Source organism: Dendrobium catenatum, unplaced genomic scaffold (genome assembly GCF_001605985.2).
Source record: "Dendrobium catenatum unplaced genomic scaffold, ASM160598v2 fragScaff_scaffold_1016, whole genome shotgun sequence".
In the NCBI taxonomy this organism is placed as follows: Eukaryota; Viridiplantae; Streptophyta; class Magnoliopsida; order Asparagales; family Orchidaceae; genus Dendrobium; species Dendrobium catenatum.
In genome coordinates, this window is record NW_021319478.1 from 385,474 (window position 1) to 411,812 (window position 26,339).

The following is a 26,339-nucleotide window of genomic DNA, read 5'->3' on the forward strand; positions in this document are numbered from 1 at the left end:
AACTCACAGAAATATCTATAAATTAGAACATGTATGAACATAATATGATATTTTGAATTTATTATTTTATATGTACTCTATATCAAATAATAAATATGACAATTTATAGTTTCAATTTCAAGCAATTAAATAAGCTTCATAAAACATGCATAGAACTAAAAATATATATTTAAAAAAAAAAAAAGAAAAATTACAGGTGCTGACATTTGGTTGGCTGTTGACAGTAACATTTGAATTTTTTTTTTTTTGTGGCGTTTCCTTTGATAGAAAGCTTTGATGATTGGTTCTGACATCCACTTCACCTCTCATCATTTTGTAAATCAAGCCCATATCCTGACAGGACATCTCATAGAGGAAAGAGATACCCCAACTAACAATTCAGAGAACATCTCCAACACATAAAGATGAAATTTGGAAAAAATAAAATAATAAACAGGTTAGCATCATGAAAAAGAAAAAAAAGAAAAGGAGAATCTCATTGATTGATTGCTATGTTCAATTGATTACTGAAAAAAAAGGAGACATCTTCACATGGCTTCATATTAACTACTTTTAGCATATATGGAGAAACATGTACTTTTATTTTGCATTTCTCCAGCACCAACTGACACTTTGTAGCCTATTATAATCATTCATCTTAACCCAACTATTTCTCAGTACTATTAAAAAAAATTTTATCACATGGTCATTCATACACATTTTTCGTTTATATGTTTGGAGCAGCTTCTTTCCTATTTTACTTCATAAATCATTGCTAAATATATATTTTTGGTGATGTTTATTAAAAACTTTAATTTTCAAAAAGAGCTTTTACAATCAAATTTATTAATGTAAGAGTCACATTAAATTTTTATACCAAAAAATACTTCTGAAGTCAAGAAGAAAACTATCTCAAACGAAGTCTAAATTGTAATTATCATAACATACAACATATATATAGCCTATCAATGTAGGACTTGAATTAATTTGATAAACAAAACTTTACAACAACAACAATAACATCAAACCTTGGTCCCCCTACGTGGGGTCAGCTATATGAATCCTTTTCTCCATTGTGTCATGTTAAAAGTCAAATTCTCATTTAAATCTAATAAAGAAAGATAATTTCTAATATTTTCAAACGAAATTTTTTTACATTTACTTCTACCTTTCTTAACATAAGTCAAATCTAATACATCTACTTTTCTAACCGGGTCATCGGAAGGCTGCTGTTTTATGTGACCAAACCATCTAAGGCAAGTACTCTCTTATCTTCCATTGGAGCTACTCCAAACTTTTCACGTATATGCACATTTCGTATCCTATCTCTAAGGATAAAGTCACTCATCCTTTAACTTAGTATTATGCTTCTCTTTTAATGACCAACATTCAGCACCATAAAGCATTGATAAACAAAACTTTATAAAGAAAAAAATATTTTCATGATTTGAATTCATCTAACCCTGAATTACAATAAAAGCAACTAAAACAACACTTTATGCAAACATAAAAATTCTAGAAACGATTTATGCAGTTTATAGCTCTCAACAATGTTGATGTCTTACATGATGGGTCCGTGTTTAAAAAGTAAAAAAAAATTCCTTCTATCTCTTGAATATCCTCACACTTCTATTAAAATATCAATAAACTCTACTATTTTTTTCGCACATCATTTTCTTTGAAACCTCTCTATCTTCGATTTTTATTAATATGATAATAAAAATAAAAATCTTGTATATTATTAGTAAAAATCAAGCTTAATGGTTGAAGTTGAGGAATGCTTTTTTGAGTCTTTTCATCCATTATTCCAATATATGAAAAGGAGCATATGACTAGACTTTACATGATAACACAGTTCAGTGGCTTTCCAGTCTCTATATCTAATCACATCCTTTCACCTGCTTCTAAGAGCGTTTGTAGGGCATGCAGAAACACTGTAATAGCTTACCATCTAATTGAGAAGAACAAATCCTACCAACTTCACTATCAGAATATTCTGAATATGTAGTTTTTAGAACTTTAGAAGAATCAGCAATCTAAAATAGAAAAAATTCTTATTCATGAGAAAGTCACTGAAACAACACTACATGTACAGAAACCAAATAGCAGAAGCAGATGATTCAAACGAATTGTTTGGTTAATATCATATTATTATTTATTTAAAACTGTTTTATTTACTGATATTTTTACATAAAAATTTTCATAAATTATATCCGTTTCATATTATTAGAACATCAAAATTTGACATCAACTAGATGTCAGATCCTATACCGAAGAAAATCAAAATCATATTTGATCTTTTTAGATAACATTAAACACTATTAAGGAAGATAATATACGACCAAACACAGCATTTTGAAAGATAACATTGTTATCTAAATAGTAATGTTATCAAATATAAGAAATTAAGACTTAGAATATGTTTGGGACGGCTTTCTTACTGTTTGCATAAAGTAACTTTTTAGTTAAAAAAAAGTTTATTTTTGTACTAGAAATCTGTTTTAAGAAACAATAAGAAAACCGTCCCAAACAAAACCTTACTTTTTAGTCCTTGTAGTTTGGCTCTAGTTTCATTTTCATCCATACAGTTTCAATTGTTTCAATCAAATCAAGCTTAATTAAAATTGTTGAAATCTAATCCAAAACACAAATAACAAAACAAAAGAAGCCAAATTCCATCCAAATGAATACTAAACATCTTATGTGACCCACCACTCAACTTAAAAGGCAAATATTGATACTTCGATTTGCATTTGATTGCTTTGATGACACTCGTTCTTCACTTTCCATCTAATTTGAAACTTGGCTTCGCTGAAGAAGACATGAAATAAAAAATCGAATGAAGGAAATGGTATTTTGGAGAATGAATCTCCAGCTAATAAGTCAACAGTTTGACATTTCATTTGGATAGAATCTGATATCTTTTGTAATGTAATTTATCCCATTTAATTTATGAATGTGATTGCAACTATTTTAAATTATAGGGATTTGATAAAAACAATTAAAATGGTAGGTACCAAAGCATAAACTTACCGAGTAGCTGCCATTTAAATTTATTTCAACAGTAGTCAAAGCATAAACAAATAAAAATCCAGATCCAGGACAACAGTGTCAAAGAAAAGACTCATATAGAATAGAATAGTATTGAGTTAAACACACCAGTATATGGTACACTACACCATTATTCCACTAGCTTACTAAACGCCGAGAGAAAACAATTAACAAATCAAATAATTTAAGAGAGAATCAACACATATCCAGGATGAATAGCATAAAAAAGCACAACTTGAGTATAGTGTATATGGCCATTTCTCCAACACGTTTTGCCTTGTCGTTTTCACACTTTGTCTTTAATTGATTCAAGAGAATCATCTTTTTGAAGCCCTAACATTCAATCAGCAATGGCAAAATTTTCAAAAAAACATGCCATGAACAGATACAAGTATAGTGCTTGTGCTACAAACATAATATTTAATAATGTTAGTTGACTAATCTTTGGATCAAAGAGAAAGAAAATATAATAATATAGTTATAAACAGCAAGATGATTTCTAATCCCCTGTTGAATCTTGGTCTTATATCAAGCTATATAAAACAAGGACTTAAGCCTTATGATACTATACAAAACAATCGAATTAAACAAGGATCCACTTGCAATATGCAGATAAGTCTAGGAAAATGAAAGTATTAGAGCTCTATCCCACTTCCAGATGCAACCAGTAGTTGCTACTTGTCCAGTTTTTAATTCCTTTTCATTTTAGAATAACTTTATGTATAGTTATGACATTCAAGTGTGTAATGTAGTTCATCAATTCTTTTTTGAACTACTACTGACATCATAATGCTAATTTAGGCGACTTTCTTGTCTTTTTCTATTATTTTTTCAGTTTAACATAGTGATGAATAAGCATTGAGGATTTAACTTTTGCCACAGTTAGCATGTAGAAGCCACTGTGCTAGCCCAGCTGTACAGTGTGCTGAAACAGCAGCATCACCAAAAAAAATTTAATTCACTTCGCAGTTTCAGCAAAGTAATGACAAAAATCAACCAGATTTAGATCAGCAAATAATACATTTTTTATTCAAAGAACTAAGAATGGGTGGGTATGGGGAAGAGAGAGAGAGAGAGAGATGTGGGAAGAAGGTAAAACCAGCCTTCTTTCACAGTTTAACCTCTACAAACTGGACTTTAGCTGGTTAGTGCACCTCTGGCCAAAGTATTTGGGTGGTTATTATAAGGCAAACAGGTTGGCTGTGCTACAACCCCATCCATCACCCCCAAAAGAAGCACAAAAAACAATGTCTCGAGAAAAGAGCAATATCATGCAAATCTACCATGGAAACAAGAAATACAATGAATTAGAATTAATTTAATTGATCACATTGCAAATCTAGGAGTTTAGATTTGTATCATCGAATGTTAAGGGCAGGGTAATAAAGAATAAATTGTGATCATTCATGCCTAATTTCATCTAGACAAATACATTGTATGATAGCAGCTACAACTTCCTTGAGATAAGTATAATACCTGACAAATCAAACAATTTTTATATAATACTAATCTCAAAACAAATAAAATAAATAAACAACTCATCCTGATCAAATTTAGTTCAGAATATACTGACTCAAAATTTCTCCTTTCCATGAGAAGGAACTTCAGTACCATACAAATTTCCAATTCAAGAGGAACATAAATCTAAAAAGTGGAAACTCATTTAGAAATAAATATTACAGTTCTATAAAATTAACTAGTGATCTAACCAAAAATAACGATTAAAAAAAAATTAGTTTTAATAAATCCAATAAGACTATTTATCTTAGCTTTAATGATCTATGGGCCAAAATTTCAATTAGGAGAAGCATCTTTAGAACTCAAAATATCTTCCACAGTCTCAGCATATACAAATAAGTCCAAGACAACAAGATTCTAAATCAAAAAAAAGTATACACAGTAGATTTTCTGAGAAGCATAAAAGCCAAAAAAAGAAATGAACATCAACTAAATAAATGGTTAAAAGGTAGGATAATTAGATTTTGAATCAATGGGAAAAGAATATATAAACAAGCCCACCTTTAACAAAATCATGACAATGTTCATTAGCGAAACAAAACATAGAAACCAAATAAAGAGCCCTCTAAATTTTCCTCAACATGGACATTCGATAAAAATAAGATAACTCTTAAAAGATAGCAAATTTCAACGGAAACTCAATGGTCAAAGGAAACTAGCAACTGCATTGAATTATTAATCTGCCACTGCATTGCATAATCCCAAGACCTCCAAAATCCTCTATCCTAAAAGAAACTGGGGCAGAATAATTTCTTTGAGCACAAATTACCAATGGAGATGAAGAAGTAAAAAAAAAAAAAAAAATGAAGTTGAAAAGCTACACTGAGGAAAGAGTTCTTCTAAATCTTGATTTCCAAAATAGGCAGAGATTACCCATTAAGAAGAATCAGTGTCCATTATCCAATGTCCTGAGCATAACAATCTTGCTTTATATGTTTCGCGCATCTGTAGAAAGAATTCAATAAATCAGCAGATCATCACTGCACAGTTATAGACAAAGCTCCCCGATTGCTTCCTTGCGATCATCTTCCATTCAGGCGGCTCCCCATCTTTAGGAACCCATGAATGAAGCTCAATCACCCCGCCACCCAATGCCCTCGGTCCACCTATTACAATGAGTTGTTCCCCACATGCCCTGAATGCAAGTCCCCATCCATTCATTGATGCAGGCCTTTCAGGCAGTCTCCCCAAAGTGATCCATACATTGTTTTTCTTATCATATTTCCTCACTTCTTCATCTCCATAATGAGCAGCATATAGCTCATTATTGACAACCGCAACAAGCGGAGGCGCCCCGCTCGCGCCATTGAGACCTAACGACATATTAGGAATGATCCTCCATGTTCCTTTCTCTATATCAAACTCCTCTCCACATGTAAGCAACTCAGTATGACTAGCCATACCTCCAATGACATAGAACTTTCCATCCATAAAAACACCCGAGCACATCTTCCGCGGCCTGTTCATACTTGGCAGTGTTGTCCAAGTTTTTGTATCTGAACTATACAGCTCTGCAGAGTTTAAAATAGCTCCACGAGCATCACAACCTCCTGCAAAAATAGCCTTCTCTCCAAAGCTTGCAGAACCAAACAAGCATCGAGGTAAATTCATCACAACTCCAGGAGACCATGAATTTGTGAGAATACTATATCTCAGTACAATGTGGGAATAAACAACCTTCCCAAAGACAAGAAGCTCAGTGCCCACAGCAAGAGACTCTTTATCTGAGCTCATAAAACATTCATTATGAGGCATCTTAGGTAAATTAATCCACCGAGCTCGGTAAGGATCATACGCCTCCCATTCTTCAACGGTGCAAGAGAAGTATACCCATGGCTCAGCAATTCCATGCATCCTTCGAAGACGATATAGCTCTCCACTTCTAATCAAAGAGCGGAATCCGCGATTGACAGAGGCCAATGAGCCATAGTCAGAGGGCGAGCATCGAAGGAGGCAGCTAATCGAATTGTCTCGCCCAATTGAACTGATTAGGTTATTGGAGTCTGAGGAGTCAGATTTGGAGGTGGTGGATTCTGTTAACTTGATGGATTTGGTTCTTATTTCCATATCCTTGTCCAAAAAATCTCCTTGATCTCCAGATGAAACATCTAGGGGTCTTTTGTTGCAGGTTCTCTCAAGAAGGTGGTGGGTCATATATGCCCACTTGGATTCTTGTTCGCATGAGCTCGGCAACGCCCTTGAGATCAAGCAAGCCCTGCCTTCCAACATCTTGAAGGAGCCTGTGGCCTCAGGAAGATTTTGTTTTTCTTACCCAATCTCAAAATCAAAACTCTGGTTTCCTCTTTCAAAATATGTTCATAGATTGACCTAGATTGACCAAGAGAATAGTTATTTTAGAATGGAAAGAAAAGAACTGCAACATTAAAAAAAAAAGACGAAAGAAATCAAACAAGAATCGACAGAGAAGCCCTTCTTTAATATAAAATACATGGATCAACAGAATTTACAAGCAACGGAGAAGAACTTAACAGAAAAATAAAATCTTTCGCAGAGCAAAACATCGAATGATTACTGACCGAGTTATTTCTAGCAAGCCGAACAGGAAAAAAAAAAGGAAGAAGGGCCGAAAAGCTTAACATAGATTTGAAGGATGCAGATCTTACGATTTCTTAGAAACGAAGCGAATCTACCAGCGACCCATCGACAAAGCAACCCTTCCTCACCCGCATAGCCGCATGCCGATCCAACAACATAGTTATAAACCTTTCTAAACACCTACCGATTAACCTAAAAAATCCCCCAAAACTTCACAAAATTGAATTTTTCCTGCTCTACTTTCGCCGTTCTTCGATCGGAAAAGAAGATCAAGTATAAACAAGAGACAAACAGGAACTTACAAGCAGGAAATCACTGGTAGCGAACAGAATTCCTCGGCTTATTTCTATTATCACTCTTTAATCTGTTCTAATCTCCCCCTAACTCTCTCTGTGAACTCTGAACTCTTTATCCATACCCCCTTCTCCCATGGGATTCTTCTCCAAAAATCTTGCTTCAGGCATGGATTACGAGTCCCATTTAATCACTCCATCCTCATCCCTTCCCCTTTAATTTTCATTTTTTAATCTCCCAATTCACCTTTGGATGACACCATTTCTAATTTTCTATTCATATTTTTATTAGAACATTTCTATCAACGATATAAAATTCTTTGTATATTTCAAACTGGGGCCCACTTCGGTATAGCATACCATTTTTTTCCTTTGTTAAGAAATTCATTTTTGTAGAGATACATAGAAATGTCAAAGAACCAAAAAAAAAATAAACATTTATTCCCAACCGAAAATCTTTTTCATAAATACTGCAATTTTATTAATTGCAACGAAATTTTCTCTATTTATTCGTTTTAATTTAATATCCAAAGGCGTTTCCCAAAACTATAAAATAGCGGAAATGCTATTTTTATTGTATTTATTTATGATATTTAAGTCGGGCTTTCTATGGAATATAAAAGACAATTTTATTTTAGACGCTTTGGAAAATTATTAAATTAATTATATGTTCCCTCAATTACCTCTTATGAGCTGTTTTTTTTTTTTTTTTTAAAGAAGATTCCACAAATAATTAAACTTTGTGATCTCAGCATTTTAAGAAAATTTTTTTTTGTCATTGATAGGAAATTAATATAATAATACTAATTAAAGCTTTCAGTCTTAGATTTAAATTTATTCGGGTAATCTCAAAAGATAAGGAGTGAGTCGAGCTTGAGCTTGTTTAATTAATCGAGTTCGAGCCTAATTGTTTATTTCGAAAGAGAGAATGTTTTCGTTTCAAGCAATCATTATAGGAAAATGATAAAAAAAATATATGAAATCAGAAGAAAAATGATAAAAAATCACTTATATAAGAAAGTGTAGTTTATATTCATGTATTTTAAATGAGCCAGGTTGCAAGCTAATAAGTCAAATCGGGGCTGGCTCACAACTCATTTATCGAGTCGAGCTCATGAGGTAGCTTAACTCACTTACACCCCTAGCTTGAAAAAATTCTTCTGTGCTAATGCCGAACACCATGTAGAGACCAACCAGAATGAGCCACCTCGCCCCTTTGTTCAGTGCCACGGCTCGGTACCGCAGCTCGATACCGCTAATGTGGCTGCACCTCATTCGCCTCCGGACGTAGAGCTACGTCAGGCGTCTGCATAGAATAATTTTTTCCAAGCTTGAAGTTAGTATAAAGATTAGGGGTGTCAATTTGGGTCAGCGGCTCGAGTTCGTGTCGAATCAGGAACCCGGCCCATTTTTTAAAACGGGTTGATCCGAATCCGGATTTTTTCTGGGTCGTGTTTAGGGTCGTGTCAAAAATTGACACCCCTGATAAAGATTAGTCTACATACTTATTTTAGGCTCAAATTCTTTGTTTTGATATTATGATTTCTTTTAAGAAGATTTTCTTACGGTTTCTTAAAGTAAAATTACATGAAAGTTTAATAAATGTGAACATTATAGGGTGTGATGTTTGAAAATATTTGGTAATGTGTGGAGGAAAATTTAAAAAATTATTCTATGCTGACGCCGAATGCCATCCAGAGACCAACCAGAATGAGTCATGCCGCCCCTTTACTCGATGCCACGGCTCAGTACCGCGGCTCGATACCGCTGATGTGGCTACACCAGATTCGCCTTCGGACGTGAAGCTATGTCTAGCGTCCGTACAGAATAATTTCTCCATAGCTTGAAGTAAGTATAATGATTCGTCTCCATACTTATTTTAGGTTCTCAAAGTCTTTGTTTTGAGATTATAATTTCTTTTGGGAAGATTTTCTTACTATTTCTTAAACAGTACAAAAATTAATAAATGTGAACACTATAGAGTGTGATGCTTGAAAATATTTGGTAATGTGTGGAGGAAAATTTAAAAAAAATATATCATTTTTCTTACACTGTGTTCATATACGTACCTTTTGTTTGTCAATAAAGTAAGGTTGAAAAAGAAAGTGTTTAGTAGAAGGTTATTGTAGCAAATTTGTTTTTAGTAAGTAGGCTGAGTTGTTTCAGATCACGTGATTTAGATGCGATATAAAAACTAGTAAATTAAATTATTTTATTCGAACAAAATATTAGAATATTATCACGATAAATATAAAATTTAAAATAGATGATTTTGAATTCAGTAAAACGGCAGCATTTAATTTCTGATATGAACGCTCTTCAATTTTTATTATAAAATTTATTTGCTCCATTTTAAAATTTTAAAAATGGCTACTTTTAAAATTTATTTCAGTAACCTGATAAAAACGAAAAAGAAAAAGAGCAGCTGAGTGCATTACATTGGGCTTGGGCCGAAAGCTGGTCATGTTGTGTATCTCCATTGGGCTTGGGCCGAAAGCCCGTAGTGTTATATTTGTACGTTGGTAGCCGAATGATTGGGCTATTATAATTTTTGCACACATATTCATATGCATATAATTCATATTTTGTAGTTATACTATATGAGCCTCTACTCTGTCTTAATCTTATTTTTTTGGTATAGTTTCTTGTTCTTATAGCACTTGGCTTTGCAATGAACTTTGATTTCGAATGTTTGATAGAGATTTAGAATTCTTTAGATCTTTAAGCTCTTTCCAATCTCAAATCTAAGTCCTCAAAATGTGAAGAATAGACTTTATAGTATTTTCGGAGCAACGTTTTCTGAAACTTCATTGAACGGCCCATATTAACTTCTTTGAACATTCAACATTAAAGTGCCTTCATGATCCTAAAAAGATGCTACAAATTGTCTTCTTTTGAGGGAACTTTATCTTAGTTATCAAAGCTGCTCTTGTTCTTACATTAAATAGAATTATACTAATGATAATTTAAAATTTCAGTTTTGATTGGTTCAACTCAAGAGGAAGTCATAAAGAATAATAACTTTTCAATGCCTAAATCTTATTAAGTTGAGAGAACAAAATGCCAACGAAAAAGGCAAAGAATTCATTGAGAGTACGGACAAATGAAATGAGATAGATCAGTAGAGGAGTTGCAACTTGTAATTAGCAAACGCAGACTGAAAAACAAAAGAAAGAAGACAATTTTTACCTGAGCATTTGATTTCACAGCCTCTATAATTAATGGAGAATAAATTTAAAATATTAATGAGGATTATGATTTTTTTAACCTTTTGTGGCTCTCTAATCAAATTATTATCTTTAACTTTATTTCATAACAACTTTGGGATATTTTCTTATCAGAGATGCAAACTCCTTTTAAAAATTATGATTTAATTATCACATAAAATAAAAAAAATAATCAGAAATTTATAAAACAAATCTTAAATGAGGGAGAAGGGAGTCAGCAATATCCCAACAAATCTTAAATAGAAGATTAAAAATCTTAGAATTAAAATAATCCTAACTATTCTCCCAACTCAGAACATCACCTACCCAATAAATCTCTAATTCAATGATAATATTAAAACAAAAATCCTTGATAAGACAAATCAAACAAGCCAAAAATTGCTTAATTTGGAGATTATTAAGGTACGTAAAAGATGAAGCAACTATCTATAATTGGAGAGATTATTAAGTGTGGAGTCCGGACTGGAGTTGTGTCCGGATTATATTTATCTATTCAAGATTTACTTAATCACAAAAAAATTATAATTAAAAACTTTTTTTTTTCTTGCCAAAAAATATTTAAGTTGAACACTGAAATTCACACAAAAATACAAACACTAAGTTGAGCAATATTTTATTAATCGATAATATTCAACTGATAAAAGTTATAAAACAAAGCTTATACATCAATCAAAGTGGTAATGATGATGAACACAATATCCTCATCCTTATCCGTATCACAACTAAACAAATTTTTAATATTTTTTATCTGATCTAAGTTAATATCCTAACACAATTGCTTGCTTTTTTTAGTAATTGACTATCTATCAGAATCTAGGCAAAAGAAAATGAGAAATGTAAAATTGAAAAATCAATGCCATGTCATTTTAAGGAATATAGGGAGCTTTTTGCTAAATCTTTAGGGTTAAATTACAAAAATTTTGACTAAGAAAATAAATAAATTTTTGTACATTTTATTTCTGATTGCACTAATAATAAATTGATAAAATATTTATATGAGTTAACAATATTTTTTATGATGATTTTAAGATTGTGGCATTTATGTATTTGTAATTTATCTCTCTAAATTTTAACTATTTTTCATATTTTATTTTAATAAATATTTCAATGATTAAATATAAATAATTTGAGGTGCAAATTGAGTCACCCAATCAGACAATAAAGACAACAAAATAAACTTTAGCTAATGGGGCAACCTTATAAAATACAAGGCATAATTGAGTTGCTTTTGGACTGGGTTTGCTTGGAATGGGCCGCAATTTAGCCATTAAAGCCCATAAGAATCCATCAAACCAACCTATTTGAGTGGGCCATTTTAATCGAATTAACAGATAAATGATACCAATAAAAATATATTTACGGAAATTTAATTATTATTTTATGCTTAAATGCACACGTTGGCGGTTGGCGTCAGCGGTAACTCAACCGTAAGGTGACCGCAGTCCCTTCTCCTCCACAAAAATGAGCGCAAATAAATCTCTACTTCCCTGATCTTAACCTACTCCACCTACGTGGTACCCCTCTTCCCTCTCATTTTCCCTTGACCCCTATCACAAATATGCGCAACCTCGGCCACAACAGACCGGTGGGGAGCCAGAGCGAAGGCTATAAAAGGAGAACAAACCAGAGCTCCGGGCAACGCCATCACCTTTGTGTCCGGCGACGTTACTTGGCTATCGGAATATAAAATAAAGAGCGAATCGTAACGAGTACAAAAATGGTGTCAGAAAATGGAGTGCAGGATCCGGAAATAAGCTTAGTGCGACTTATCCTTTCTTGTATGGTCGCCGGAGGAGTGCAATATGGCTGGGCGCTTCAGCTCTCTCTCCTTACACCTTATGTACAGGTAAAGATCTCATCTTTTTCCTTCTTCGTTCCTTCATTTGAACAAAACAACGCATTTGTGATCAAAGATGGAATTTTGACCTGCATGTTGCATGTACTTTCAAGAAAACTAGCTAGGAGAAGAAAAAAATTGGCTTTTTTATATATTGCAAAGCAATCTTTTCTGTCTTGTATGTAATCTGATTAATCGATGCAGACACTTGGGCTTCCTCATTCTCTGGCTTCTATCATGTGGCTTTGTGGCCCCATAGCAGGTTTTGTTGTGAGTGCTCGGATTGATAAGATTTCCTTCTGTTTTCTTACAATGGACGTACAGTCACCTGCTCATTAAGCTCATTTATATATATTATTTTATTTCATGAGGATAGGTTGGACCTACAATTGGTATGTGGAGCGACAGATGTGGTTCAAGATTTGGAAGGAGAAAGCCATTCATTCTTGCTGGATGCTTTATTATATGTTGTGCTGTAAGTGAGAGTCTGTTTTCTTTCTCTTCATTCTATTTATTTTGCCTTATTGAAGGTAACATATAAATTTGATATTTATTTGTTTAGGTAATGGTTATTGGTTTCTCGTCTGACATTGGCTCTGCACTTGGTGACACAATGGAAAATTGCAGGTATATATTAAAGGTCATTTCTATTTTGTTATTCACTTTTGATTTTTTTTTTTAATTACATGAAATAAAATATTTGTCATATTTTAAAAATAACATCTTAGCACTAGTACGAAAATTCAACACACACACACAGATTTAAGAGTCGCAAGATATATCAAAATTTTTACGTGAAAAAATTCAAGAATGGGAAAAAAAATCTTGGGAAAGACCCAAATAAAATGGTTTCAATAGTGCTTATCATCAATTATACAAAAGATACCCCTCCACAAGAAAATGCATTGATTCAATGAAGTAAATATACAATTTATATAACATATTATGCTATTGAAGTTGGGAGAGTCTTATGACATGAGTGTTATCTTTAAGGGATTGATTGTTGGATTCCTTAATCATACTCTTTTGAGAAGAGAAGGCTAGAGACTAGGAAGTCCAGTATAAATCTCAATATTGGCATTGAGAGTCAGAGTTAGTGTGGATCGCACGCATCAATATAGTAAATGATGACATTTGTTGACATTATTCAAGATGGTAGGTGATAAAGTTAGTGGGTGTTGATGTATTTAGGTGATACGGTTAGAAAATCATATGATAGAGGGTCATAATTTTGCCAAGGAGGTTGAAGGGTCGTTCGAAGTAAGATGATGGATGTCAGAGCACCATAATCAGATGACGATGATCAAAGGACTGCAGTTGGCCTGCAATAATCTAAAGAGTTTATTTAAGTAACAATGATTGGAGGAGCTTTGTTAGACAATAGTGGTCAGAAGATTGTAATCAAATAGTGATAATCATAGGGATGTAATTGAGGAATAGATGGAGAAGGACTATAGTCGGGAGACTGTAATAAGCCGAATATAGTACAACAACTAAGGTCGAAGATTTGAGGATCATAATCAGACAACAGAGGTCAGAGAGTTTTAATTGGGCGGCAATGGTTTGAGGATCACAGTCAGGTGTTGCTGGTCATAGATTGGAGGATCGTAATTGGGTGACGATAGTTGTAGGACCTTAGTCATAATATAGTTGTAATTTAAAAAAAAAAAAAGAGGTTAGGGACGTGGTTAGGCGACGAAGGGAAGTTAGATGATGGTGGTCGGAGCAAGGACTGTACTTGGATGATGATTAGCTGAGGATTATAATCAGGGGATCTTGCTTTGAGGTCGAAGGATCATAGTCGAGTAATAGAGATCATATAACAATAGTTGGGCAAGTGTGGTAAGAGGATCGTACTCTGACAATAGTGGTTAGAGGATTATAATTAGACAATGGAGGTCAGGGAATCATATTTAGATGGTGGAGATCAGAGGATTGTAGTGAAACGAAGATTGTCAAAGGATTGTACTCGATTGAATATGGTCTAAGGGCTATAGTTGGGTGATTATAATTGGAGGATAATAATTAGGAGATATGTGGTCAAATGACCATAGTTAAGCAACAGTAGTTGAGTGACGGTGGTCAGAGGACTATAGTTGGATTGCAGAGGTTGAAGGATTGTAGTTAGACGATAGTAACAAAATACTATAATTGGGTGATGGTGATCAAAGATTAGAAGATCATAATTGGCAATGGAGGTCAAAGGATCTTAGTCAGGTGATGTCACGACCCGACCCGAGACGGAATGAATCCCGCTCGCACCGGGCCGCGACCGAACCTTATATCCAGGATATGGCTTTGGAATTTGCTTACTGAACTGAATCTTCCAAATTATTTCAACTCAAAAACCAACACACAGACACAGACCAGAGCTACTATGAATCGTCAATTGCAGCGGAATAAAACATCTATATTTTTCTTTCTTTTCCTCAAAACAATCATCTACAAATACGGTACATGGCTAACAGAAGAAATACAGAAGAAAAGCCATGACCGTACAAAAATCAGCAGATTTTGATATTACAGGTGATTATAGTAGGATGATCATAGTTGGATAATAATGGTTGGGTGATGAAGGTTGAGGGGTCATATTTTGGCAATGAAGGTCAAAGAATTATAATCCGACAACGTTGGTCAGAGGATCATATTCAGGTTATGGTGGTGAGAGGCCTATGGTAAGGCGATAGTGGTCAAAGGTCAGAGGATCATAGTTCAACGATGGAGTTCAAAGGATAGTAGTTGGGTGATGATGTTCTAAGGATTATAGTTAGGCGATTATGATTAAGGTACCAAAGCCGGATGATGAAGGTTGGCAAGGCATAGTCGAGTGAATGAGATCAAGGGACCATAGTCAGGAAATGATGGTTGTAAGATTGTAGTTTAGTAAAGGTGGTTGGAGGACCATAGTCGAGAGATGGTGGTTGAAGAACTATAGTTGGGCGTTAGCGATTGGATGACTTAAGTCTGACGATGGTGGTTGAATTATCACAGTTAGGAAATTGAGTTGAAGGACCATGGTTGAGCGATGATAGACAAAATAATTGTATTTAGATGGTCGAGGGACTGCAATGTGGTGAATTAGGTCAAGGGGCCATAATATGGCAATAAAGGTCAAGTGACCAAAGTCAGACAATAGTGGTTAGAGGATCGTAGTTGGGTGAAGATGGTCAAATGATTATAGTTAGGAAATGATGGTCAGATGATCATGGTTGGAGATTATTGTGTGATGATGGTGGTATGACAGTGTTCTGATGGCATTGGGTCTGATAGTGTTCTCATAGAGACAGACGATCAAATGGTGGTTCAACAACGGTGATTGGGCAGTTATCCATTGGTGAAGATCGAATGGTATTTTGGAAGGTGGAGGTTTAATGCCACCAATTTGGAGGTTATGTGATGATGTCGATTATGTATGGTCGTAATGTGTCGGTCAAGGGTTGATCTAATAACAATGATCAGCCAATATTTGGGCAGTGGTGGTTAAGCAGTGGTACTCTGGTGGAGCTCTTAGATTCTTGTAGTATCTAAGCTCTCTTGAATTCCAATGCAAAGTCTAAGCTACAAAGTCCCCTTTGATATAAAAATTGGAGGCTATTTAAAAAAAAAATAGTTTTTCATACCCCATTAATATAGAAAAAATATGCCATACACCAACATACAACATTTATTGATTATCGTAATCATAAGTGTTTCTTTAGCTTTTAAGTACCTTAATAATGTTAGAATAAAACAATCTTGAGCTCGTTGAATTTGTCTCGTCAAGACGCTTGATTCGAATATAAGCATGCAAGAAATTGGAGATCAAAAGGCTCATTTGGACTCCGATTGAAGTACTTTTGGTATCGTTGGGTTCACCTTGTCGAGACGTTTAGTTCAAACTATAAGCTGTTGAAATCAGAGTTTGGATGCTGATGAATTTAATTTTAAAAATTTTCAATTCAAATACATATCTAGATTTCTTCTAATCAACACGATTTTTTATGACATATTAAACTTGATTTATTTTTAAAAATAAGAAATAAAATAGTGAAAAATTATGATAAACAAGTACATTTTTTAAATAAAAAAATAGAAGTGACCCAAAATAGTCCCTAATTATTCTATGAATATGTGATTATGCAAATAAAATGGTTTCACTCGTGTTTTTCATCAATTACAAAAGATACCCTTCCACAAGAAAATGCATTGATTCAATGAAGTAAATATACAATGTATATAACATATTATGCCATTGAAGTTGGGAGAGTCTTGTGGCATGAGTGTCATCTTTAAGATATTGATTGTTGGATTCTTTAGTCATACTCTTTTGAGAAGAGAAGACCAGAGACCAAGAAGTCTAGCATAAATCCCAACACCGACGTTGGGCGATGGTGATATATAAAAACTTAGAGGATCATAATTAGGCAATGGAGGTCAAAGGATCTTAGCTAGGAGATTGCAGTGGGAGGACCATAGTTAGATGACGGTGCATGGTCAAACAATTATGGTTAGGTGATGGAGGTTGGGGGTTGTAATTAGGCAATGAAGGTTAGAAAATCATAATCTGACAATGGTGGTTGAAGGATTGTATTCAGGTTATGGTGATCGGAGGCCCATAGTCAGACAATGGTCATAAAAAGGTCATAGGACCATAGTTCAATGACGGAGTTCAAAGGATAGTAGTTGGGTGATGATGTTCGAAGGATTATAGTTGGGAGATTATGGTTAGGGTACCATAGCCAAATGATGAAGGTTGGCAAGGCGTAGTAGGGTGAATGAGATCAAGGAACCATAGTCAGACAATGATGATCGAAAGAGTAATTAGGCAAAGGTGGTTGGAGAACCGTAGTCGAGAGAAGGTGGTTGGAGGACCATTGTTCGACGATAGTGTTTGGATGAATTTAGTCTTGCGATGATGGTTGGATGATTACAGTTAAGCAATTGATCAGTTGGAGGACCATGATTGAGCGATAATGGACGAATGGTTGTATTCAAATGGTCAAAGGACTATAGTGTGGTGATGGATGTCAAGGGGCCTTAATCTGGCAAAAAAGGTTGATCAAGGGATGTAATCAGACAATGGTGGTCAAAGGATTGTAGTCAGGTGAAGATGGTCAAAGGATTATAATCAGGAAATGATGGTCAGAGAACCGTGGTTGGAGATTATTATGTGATGATGGTGGTATGACAATGTTCCGATGGTAGTGGTTTGACAGTGTTCCATAGTGACAGTCGAATGGTGGTTCAACAACGGTGGTTGGGCAGTTGTCCATTGGTGAAGATCGGATGGTGTTTTGGAAGGTGGTGGTTTACTGCTAGCAATTTGGAGGTTGTGTGGAAATGTCAATCATGTATGATCTTAATGCGTCGATCAAGGTTTGATCTGATAACAACGATCAGCCAATGTTTGGGTTGTGGCGGTCATGCAGTGGTGCTCGAGTGGAGCTCTTAGATTCTTGTAGTCTCTATGCTCTCTTGAATTCCAATGCAAAGTCTAAGCTACAAGTCCCCTTTGATATAAAAATTGGAGGCCTATTTATAAATTTTATTGGTGTTGCATGCCCCATTACAACAACAACAACAACATCAAGCATTTTTCCCCCAACGTGGGGTGCATACCCCATTAATATAGAAAACATTCTGGCATACGCCAACGGATAACCTTTATTAATTCTCATGATCATAAGTGTTTCTTTAGCTTTTAAGTGTCTTAATAATGTCAGAATTAAACAAACTTGAGCTCGTTGAATTTTTGTCTCATCACGCTTGATTCGAATATAAGCATGCAAGATTTGGAGATCATATATTCTCTAATTAATATCTTAAAGTTTTCATTTGTGATTCAAGTGCTTAAAAGACTCATTTGGACTCCGATTGAACTACTTTTCGTGTCGTTGGTTTCACCTTGTCGAGACATTCAGTTCAACTATAAGTTGTTGAAATCAAAGTTTGGATGCTCATAAATTTAATTTTAAACATTTTCAATTCAAATATATATTGAGACATTGTCTGATCAAAAAGATTTGTTATGACATATTAAACTTGATTTATTTTTAAAAATAAGAAATAAAATAGTGAAAAATTATGATAAACAGGTATATTTTTAAAATTAAAAAAAAATAGAAGTGCTCCTAAATAGACCTTAATTGTTCTATAAATATGTGATTATGTATGACTGAAAATTGATAATTTGGATGATGAGTACAGCACCTATGTTGGTCCTCGATGGAAAGCAGCTCTTATTTATGTGGTTGGATTTTGGGTGCTGGATTTCTCTAACAATGCTGTTCAAGTAAGTTGCTCAATGCTTTCTTTCTCTTTCTTTCTTATTTATTTTTCTTTGCACACTAAGAATGATATTTCCTTCTATTTGGATTCCTAATTACAGGGTCCAGCTCGAGCGATGATGGCTGATCTCTCTGGTAATTTAGTTCTTCACTTCTTGATGCCTCAGTTGACTACCATTTTCATGTGATCTGATAAGCTTTTCCTATGATAGGCAGCCATGGATGCAGCACAGGAAATATAATCTATGCATTTTGGATGGCTTTTGGAAACATCCTCGGTTATGCTTCTGGTGCCAGTGGAAGTTGGCACAAGTATGCTTCATATTTCTTCTTGTTTAAACAAGTGTGTCCATAACAAGATTCAATTAACAGATTCAAAGTTTTTCTTTTTATCCTCTTTCAGGTGGTTCCCATTCTTGATGACAAATTCTTGTTGTGAAGCATGCGCGAATCTGAAGGGTGCCTTCTTGATTGCAGTGGTAAGCTTGATAGGTCTCAGAATTCTCGCTTACGATGTTGGAATCAAAGATTTTCAATACTCCATGATCTAGATGATAGAGAAATGCTTCTGTTGAGTTTTCTTTTTCTATTTGCAGATATTCCTTGGAATTTGTTTAGCAATTACTCTCATATCTGCAAAAGAAGTTCCGCTGTCGGAGTTGGATGCAGAGGCATCAAAGGAGAATTCTGGATTCTTTTTTGTTTTCAAAGCTTTCAAGAACTTGCCTTCTGGAATGCTCTCTGTTCTTCTTATGACATCTCTCACATGGGTATGTTAAATCATTTTCTTTTAGTTGTTTTGATCATGGAGAGTTTTTCAACTGATATTAATAATATTAATTGCAGATGGCATGGTTCCCTTTCATCCTCTACGACACTGACTGGATGGGCCGTGAGATCTACCATGGCGATCCTAATGGCACAAAAGAAGAAATTGAAGCTTTTAATAAAGGAGTTCAACAAGGTGCATTTGGGCTGCTGCTGAATTCGGTAATCAACAACAAATTGTTCAAATCCTTTGAGAAATCCATGGAGGCTTAACATCATCTGATACATTTTGTTTCCCATTGTAAGATTGTTCTTGGTATCACTGCAACGTTGCTCGAGCCAATGTGCCGAAAGTTTTCTTCGAGAGTCGTGTGGGTCATCGGCAACTTCACTCTGTTCCTCGCCATGGTTGCCATCACTGTCCTAAGTGCTATTTCTAATAAAAGCTTCACAGGAAGCATCAGCACCGCCGTCAGGGGACCTGATGGCATAAAAATTGGAGCTTTGGCCATTTTCACAGCCCTTGGGTTTCCTCTAGCTGTTAGTATTAACCCTCTAATGCCATCTCATTTACCTGACAAAAGTAATTTTCATATAATTTCTTACTTCTTTCCGCAGATTCTATATAGCATTCCTTTTGCAACTGCTGCACAGCTTGTTGCGAACGAAGGAAGCACTCAACAAGGTTTGATTGGTTTCATCTCATATTTGTCGACTCTTTTCTCATTAAGGTTTCTAATTCTGAAAGAGAGCTTCTATTATGATGAAATTGCAGGGTTATGCACAGGAGTTCTGAATGTCTCCATTGTGGTTCCTCAGGTATGCTTCTTAGGGCATCTCCAACCGAACTCCAAAAGCTTGGCGTCGCTCGCGAGCTCCAGCCGAAGGGTAAAACTTCTGCTATTTGGTTGTGGGTGAATAGTGGGACACCAATATTGGCGTTGCACTATTCATCTTCGCTATTTTTTTATCTCTACCGAAATTGCCGAAGAAACTTGCGAAAGAAGAGAGCGACCGTTATCTTTGTAAAAGGGGGCAAAATGAAGTTCGATTGGAGATAAATCACGATACTTTTTAGTTCCACGGCATTTTGGAGTGAAAAAATGAGATTTTCATAGGGCATCTCCAACCGAAAATCTCCACTCCAAAATGCAATGTAACAAAGAAAATGGTGTGATTCATCTCCAATTGAACTCCATTTTGCGCCCAGGTAACCGTCTTTCTCCTTCATGCGTTTCTTTGGCAAATCCAGTAGAGACAGAAAAAATAACTAAGGTGAACAGTGCAACACGAATATTGACATCGTACTGTTCACCCGCAACCAAATACCGGAAGTTTTGCCGTTCTGCTAGAACTCGCGAGCGACATCATTCATGCGTTTGGAGTTCGGTCGGATAAGACCTTAGCACGCATGTTGGCAGCATGTTCATGAGTGATGACATGGTGAAACTAAACTTGTAGGTGATCATTGCACTCAGTGCTGGTCCTTGGGATTCACTATTTGGCAAGGGAAATGTGCCAGCTTTCGGGCTCGCAGCAGCTCTTGCATTTGTTGGTGGCTTTGTAGGTCTGGCTTTATTGCCAAAGCTCTCTCGCAACACATTGATGAGTAGCAGCTTCGGATCAATGCACTGATGAATGTGAAGCCTGCCTTTGAAGTTTGAAGGGTGGGGAATGAGAGTCCTAAATCTCTTATGTAATTTTTCAAATGTGTTGAATTTATTTCTGATAATTTTTAATACGATAATCTATGTCTAACTTTCATAAATCTCTTAAGTAATTTTCATGATACAATTATGCATTTTATAAAAAATTAAAATTTTTTAGTTTTTTGTACCAATATATTTTTGAAAGATTAATAGCTTCTCATTGATGGTTTTGTAATAAATTAAGAAGTTTTTCCAATTATATCTCACCAATTGAGAGAACTTATTAATGCTTAGATCCGCCATTTATTATTTAAACATTAATATGCTGAACCTGTCAAAAAATATTTACACGTCTTTCACTTCAGAATCTTCAGAGATCTTGAATTTCAAAATATTCAAAAGAACAGCGAAATGTAACTGCTACTTTTGAAATTTCAAACGTTACAGGTAACTAATCTCCTTCCTTTATGACTTTTCAAAAATGTATTGGGTCGATTCAAATTAGAAATTTGTTAGCCCGTGTTATATTTCTGATTAGGAGTTTTAAAAAATTACCTCCATTGCTCAATCTGTGTGTAAGAACTAAAAGCATTGCTGCATAATGAAAATTTCTGGGAAATAAATATAAATATTCAAATTAGGAGAGAAGAAAAGGAGGCAGCTTGGAAGAAGAGATCATAGCAAAACTGAGAAAACCAGAAACAATTTTGAATGTTTCTGCAAATTCTTAATCGAGAATAAAAATAAAATAAACTCTGTATTTTGCTCCAAATCGTGAAGTTCTTACTGTACAGTCTGCTAGAATCCAAGCTCAAGAACAAAGAGGGCATCGAACTAAGCCATTCTCATTACAATCCACACATCTTCTGAACCCACCAATGTCATATTCTTCCTCCTCCACAAACACCTTACAGCTCCCCGAACAGATCTTACATGGCAGAAACCTGTAATCACCACAACCCTCACAATTCACTCCATTGCTGCCTTTCAAACACGCCGCCATCTCACAGTCTTTCAGAGCTTCTCTCAATTCTCCATTCTCATGCATTTTCACCACCTCCTCTGCTCCTCCCAAAAATCTTCCGTTAGAAAAAATCTTGGGAAGTTTGGTTCCAGCTCCAAGAATTTCGTTCAATTCATCTCTGAATCCTCCATGCATAGAAACATCTCTTTCGTCTATTCGAACTCCATAGCTTTCAAGAATCACTTTGGCATTCCAGCAATCTTCGTATGTCTTCCTCACTCCCCTGAGGCTTGTGGAGTAGAGAACCAGTTTTCCTTTTCCGTCGGGCGGAGGCTTTTCCGAAAGTGTGATTTTTAAGCTGGCTGTGGACTTGAAACTGCCTCTTCTCGCGTCGATTTTCTCCTCGAAAGCGGCGACCCTTGCTTTTACGATTCCGGGAAATTTGGGGATTTCTTCGGGGCGGTACCTCACCGTACAGAGGCGACGGAGGAGAGTTGGGTGTTGAGGGGATAGCTCTGTCATAGCTTTTTGGAAGTTGGAGATGACTTCGGGATCGAATTGATCGGTCTGTATCCAGAATGGTTGTGGGGAGCCAGCGGTGGAGTTTACTGATGATTTAGACCTCGCCGGAGGAGGTTCCGGCGATTCTCGCATGGGATCGAAGGAGAAGGATCGGTCGGCAAGAGATGGCTGCAGAGGCAGAGGGCTATCGTACTCGTCGAGGCCTTCCATGAGCTCCCAAGAGTTGATCGTCTCCGATTCTGGCTCCGGTGGATCAACATGGCCGGCGGAGGCGGCAATGGATTTGTGGGATTTCTGATCGTCATCATTGGTCTTCATCATTTCCTGATAGGATGAATCTTGGTTTGGATCGAGTCTGATGGAGCCGAGAGTGGAGAACGTGAGGGAAACGACGTGGAGACTGTCCCCTTTGCGCCTAGAGCCATGGACGACGGGCATGGAAAGGCTCCGCCCATCCGACAGCCGGCTGCGCCGGCGATCAAGTGTCGCTTCTCTCGAGCTCATACAACCCATTGGAGGAAAACAGTGGAAAGCAGAGAAAGGCGAGACTTTTTGAGTAATAGATAGACGCAAAATCAGAATTGTTTCGAGAAAGATTCGGGATCTAAGCGAAATGGATTGAGAACATTCGAAACGCGCAAAAACTGGAAATGAAATCACCGAAGAATGAAAATTTAACTCATTGAACGTAGGATCCGGGGCGAAATGGAAGGGATCTGCGTCGATCAGGCGGGTAGAAGAATTGAGAGAAAGAGAAGAGGAAGAAGAAGGAGAAAGAAACAAGGACAAGAAGATAAGAATTGGTAAAAGCAGTTAAGTCCAATTGGATCATAATATCATATCATGCGAGAGCGAGGACGGAGTAGTTGCCGGCCATGAAAAGGGAATTGGAAGCGATTAAAAATATCGAATTAGGTGAAAAAAAGACAAATTTGGGAGAATAGAAGAGGAGGCGCTGTTCGTCAAAAAAAATGAAACCTTCTTCGACGAAACCAAGAATACCTTTCGGTTCTTTCCTGAGAGAGAGACAGAGAAAGAAGAAGAAGAAGCCAAGAAGGAACGCGACGAAGAGCTGGAGAGAAAGACCGCTACCGATATGGTGTGGGCCTTGGGAGAAGGATTTTATTTATACAAAATTGTATGAAGGGTTTTTCTGAGGTATATTATGAATATTTTGCATTAAAATTTTGTTAATATAATTTTTTTTTCTTAAACGATATTTTAATATTAAGAAAATAAATGTGAAATATTTTCTATTGAAGTTAATGCATTTGACAGTGATATCACTTTCTAGACATTTTAACAAATCTTAACTTTTAATAGATAATTCTTCTGATTTTGTTTGGGACGAATTTTTTATTACTTTATTTTTTTATCAAAAAGTTATTTTAAGAAGAAATAAAAAAATTGTCCAAAATAATATCTTAAACCTTAAAAGCAAAAAAGAATCATTGCATAAAAAAATATTCACTTCCCACTTATATAATAATTTTTTTCATAAATGATTTGAGATTTTTTACATAATTATTTTGAATTGAATAAGAGTATGTTTATTTTATAAAATTGATTGTGAAATTACTATAAAATAATTAATTTAGATACTCCAATTACCCAAAAAAAAATCATCGTAAACTTTTTTGAAAAACAGTTAGAAGGATGTCCTACATTGACCCTTAGATAAGCTTATTTAGTTCACTTATGATTTGTCTGGGACAAATGTAATATTTTATAAAATGATTTTGAAGTTACTATGAGGAAATTAACTTAATTATTATGGTTGTAAAAATTAATTTCCATCACAAAAATTTCTAAGAAAATAAAGAGGAAACAGTAGTCAAATAAAATTATGATTAATATATAAAAAATAACAAAAAAATTGTCCTAAATAGACCCTTAGTTTTGATTAAAATGTTAATAAATGATAAATAAATGTTAAGAGAAGCATAATACTAAGTTAAGTGTTGCAGAGATGAGGATGTTTAGGTGGATGAGTTGCTAGACCCTTAGAGATAGGATATAAAATAAGCATATACATGAAAATGTTGGAGTAGCTCCAGTGGAAGATAAGATTAGAGAGAGTCGCCTTAGATGGTTTGGTCAGATTAAACGGAGGTCTTCCGATGATCCGGTTAGGAAAGTTGATGTATTAGATTTGACTTATGTTAAGAAAGGTAGAGGTAGACCAAAAAAGACTTGGTTAAAAAATATTAGAAATTGTCTTTTTTAATAGATTTAAATGAGAATTTGACTTTTAACCGGACACAATGACAAAAAAGAATTCATGTAGCCGACCCCATGTAGTGGGACAAAGGCTTGATGTTGTTGTTGTTGTAGTATGATGATCATAAAATAATGAGTCATTTTAATAATTTTTTAAAAATGAAAAATAATCCAAAATTAATATTTTTTGTATTTGGAAAATAGCCCATTTATATATTTCATAGATTTAAAATTATGACATAACAGCTTCGAAAAAATAACGCCTGATTTTAAGTTTGGCAAATGGCAATTCAGTTTCAATTTGAACAGACCGAACCGCTAAACTTTATAAATATTTCGGATATGAAATTAAATAGACATTAATGAAATTTTAATAAAATAAATTAATAGATACTATACACTTAAATCATTATCCTTACATTTATTACGCATAAATGAAATTTTCAAAAAAAAAAAATCAATTACGAAGGATTTTTCTGAGGTATATTATGAAGATTTTGCATTAAAATTTTATTTTTTTGTTTTTTTTTTCTTAAACGAAACGGATATTTTAATATTAAGAAAATAAATGTGAAATATTTTCTATTGAAGTTAATGCATTTGCCAGTGATATCACTTTCTGGACATTTTAACAAATCTTAACTTTTAATAGATAATTCTTCTTAGATTTTGTTTGGGACGGATTTTTATTACTTTTTAAAATAATTTTTATCATAAAATATTAATTTTTTACTAAAAAATTATTTTAAGAAGAAACAAAAAAGTCATCGAAAACAAAATCTTAAACCTTAAAAAGCAAAAAAGAATAATTGCATAAAAAAGATTCACTTCCCACTTATATAATAATTTTTTTCATAAATGATTTGAAATTTTTTACATAATTATTTTGAATTGAATAAGAGTATGTTTATTTTATAAAATTAATTGTGAAATTACTATAAAAAATTTAATTTATATACTCCAATTACCCAAAAAAAAAAATCTCAAAATTTTTTGAAAAGCAGTTAGAAGGATGTCCTACATTGGGCAAATTATTGCATCCGATCACCTACATGCGCTTTACTGTAGACAGAGAGAGACGGATCTCTCTGTCAGGTGACCGGATGCAATAATTTGCCCCTACATTGACCCTTAGATAGGCTTATTTAGTTCACTTATGATTTGTATGTGACAACTGTAATATTTTATAAAATGATTTTGAAGTTGCTATGAGGAAACTAACTAAATTATTCTGGTTGTAAAAATTAATTTTCATCACAAAAATTTCTAAGAAAATAATGAGGAAATAGTATCCAAATAAAATTATGAGTAATATATAAAAAATAACAAAAAAAGTTGTCCCAAATAGACCCTTAGTTTTGATTAAAATGTTATTAATTGCTAAATAAATGTTAAGAGAAGCATAATACTAAGTTAAGTGTTGAAAATATGAGGATGCTTACGTGGATGAGTTGCTTGACCCTTAGAGATATGATACGAAATGAGCATA

The 26,339-nt window shown here is 34.6% G+C and overlaps 3 protein-coding genes across 4 annotated transcripts; 1 reads left to right on the plus strand and 2 right to left on the minus strand.

The window, feature by feature from the left end:
* Positions 1-4,982: 4,982 nt before the first annotated feature.
* Positions 4,983-7,674, minus strand: LOC110114314 (F-box/kelch-repeat protein At1g74510). Of its 2 annotated transcripts, XM_020847158.2 has the most exons (3): positions 7,407-7,674; positions 7,173-7,296; positions 4,983-6,876 (listed from the first exon to the last, which is right to left on the minus strand). In XM_020847158.2, the coding sequence occupies exon 3, from the start codon at positions 6,775-6,777 to the stop codon at positions 5,515-5,517; it is 1,263 nt and encodes a 420-aa protein (XP_020702817.1). In that variant the 5' UTR covers positions 6,778-6,876; positions 7,173-7,296; positions 7,407-7,674; the 3' UTR covers positions 4,983-5,514. The 2 variants fall into 2 exon arrangements, with proteins under 2 accessions (XP_020702817.1, XP_020702818.1); XM_020847159.2 differs by lacking the exon at positions 7,173-7,296.
* Positions 7,675-12,341: 4,667 nt separating this feature from the next.
* Positions 12,342-21,130, plus strand: LOC110114304 (sucrose transport protein SUT1-like). Its single transcript, XM_020847144.2, has 14 exons — positions 12,342-12,470; positions 12,666-12,731; positions 12,838-12,936; positions 13,024-13,088; positions 18,648-18,732; positions 18,829-18,862; positions 18,940-19,039; positions 19,131-19,206; positions 19,324-19,497; positions 19,574-19,717; positions 19,802-20,035; positions 20,114-20,180; positions 20,271-20,314; positions 20,957-21,130. Exons 1-14 carry the CDS (start codon positions 12,342-12,344, stop codon positions 21,128-21,130), a joined length of 1,491 nt encoding a protein of 496 aa, XP_020702803.1.
* Positions 21,131-21,884: 754 nt separating this feature from the next.
* Positions 21,885-23,701, minus strand: LOC110114296 (uncharacterized protein At3g28850). Its single transcript, XM_020847133.2, has one exon. The coding sequence runs from the start codon at positions 23,141-23,143 to the stop codon at positions 21,956-21,958; it is 1,188 nt and encodes a 395-aa protein (XP_020702792.1). The 5' UTR covers positions 23,144-23,701; the 3' UTR covers positions 21,885-21,955.
* Positions 23,702-26,339: the final 2,638 nt, after the last annotated feature.

Bases quoted from the DNA above. Each gene is read 5' to 3' on its own strand.
- LOC110114296 (XM_020847133.2), bottom strand. From the start codon at position 23,143: ATGGGTTGTATGAGCTCGAGAGAAGCGACACTTGATCGCCGGCGCAGC.
- LOC110114304 (XM_020847144.2), top strand. From the start codon at position 12,342: ATGGTGTCAGAAAATGGAGTGCAGGATCCGGAAATAAGCTTAGTGCGA. The intron at 12,471-12,665 runs GTAAAGATCTCA...TAATCGATGCAG, and splicing joins TCCTTACACCTTATGTACAG to ACACTTGGGCTTCCTCATTC. The intron at 12,732-12,837 runs GTGAGTGCTCGG...TCATGAGGATAG, and splicing joins GCCCCATAGCAGGTTTTGTT to GTTGGACCTACAATTGGTAT.
- LOC110114314 (XM_020847159.2), bottom strand. From the start codon at position 6,777: ATGTTGGAAGGCAGGGCTTGCTTGATCTCAAGGGCGTTGCCGAGCTCA.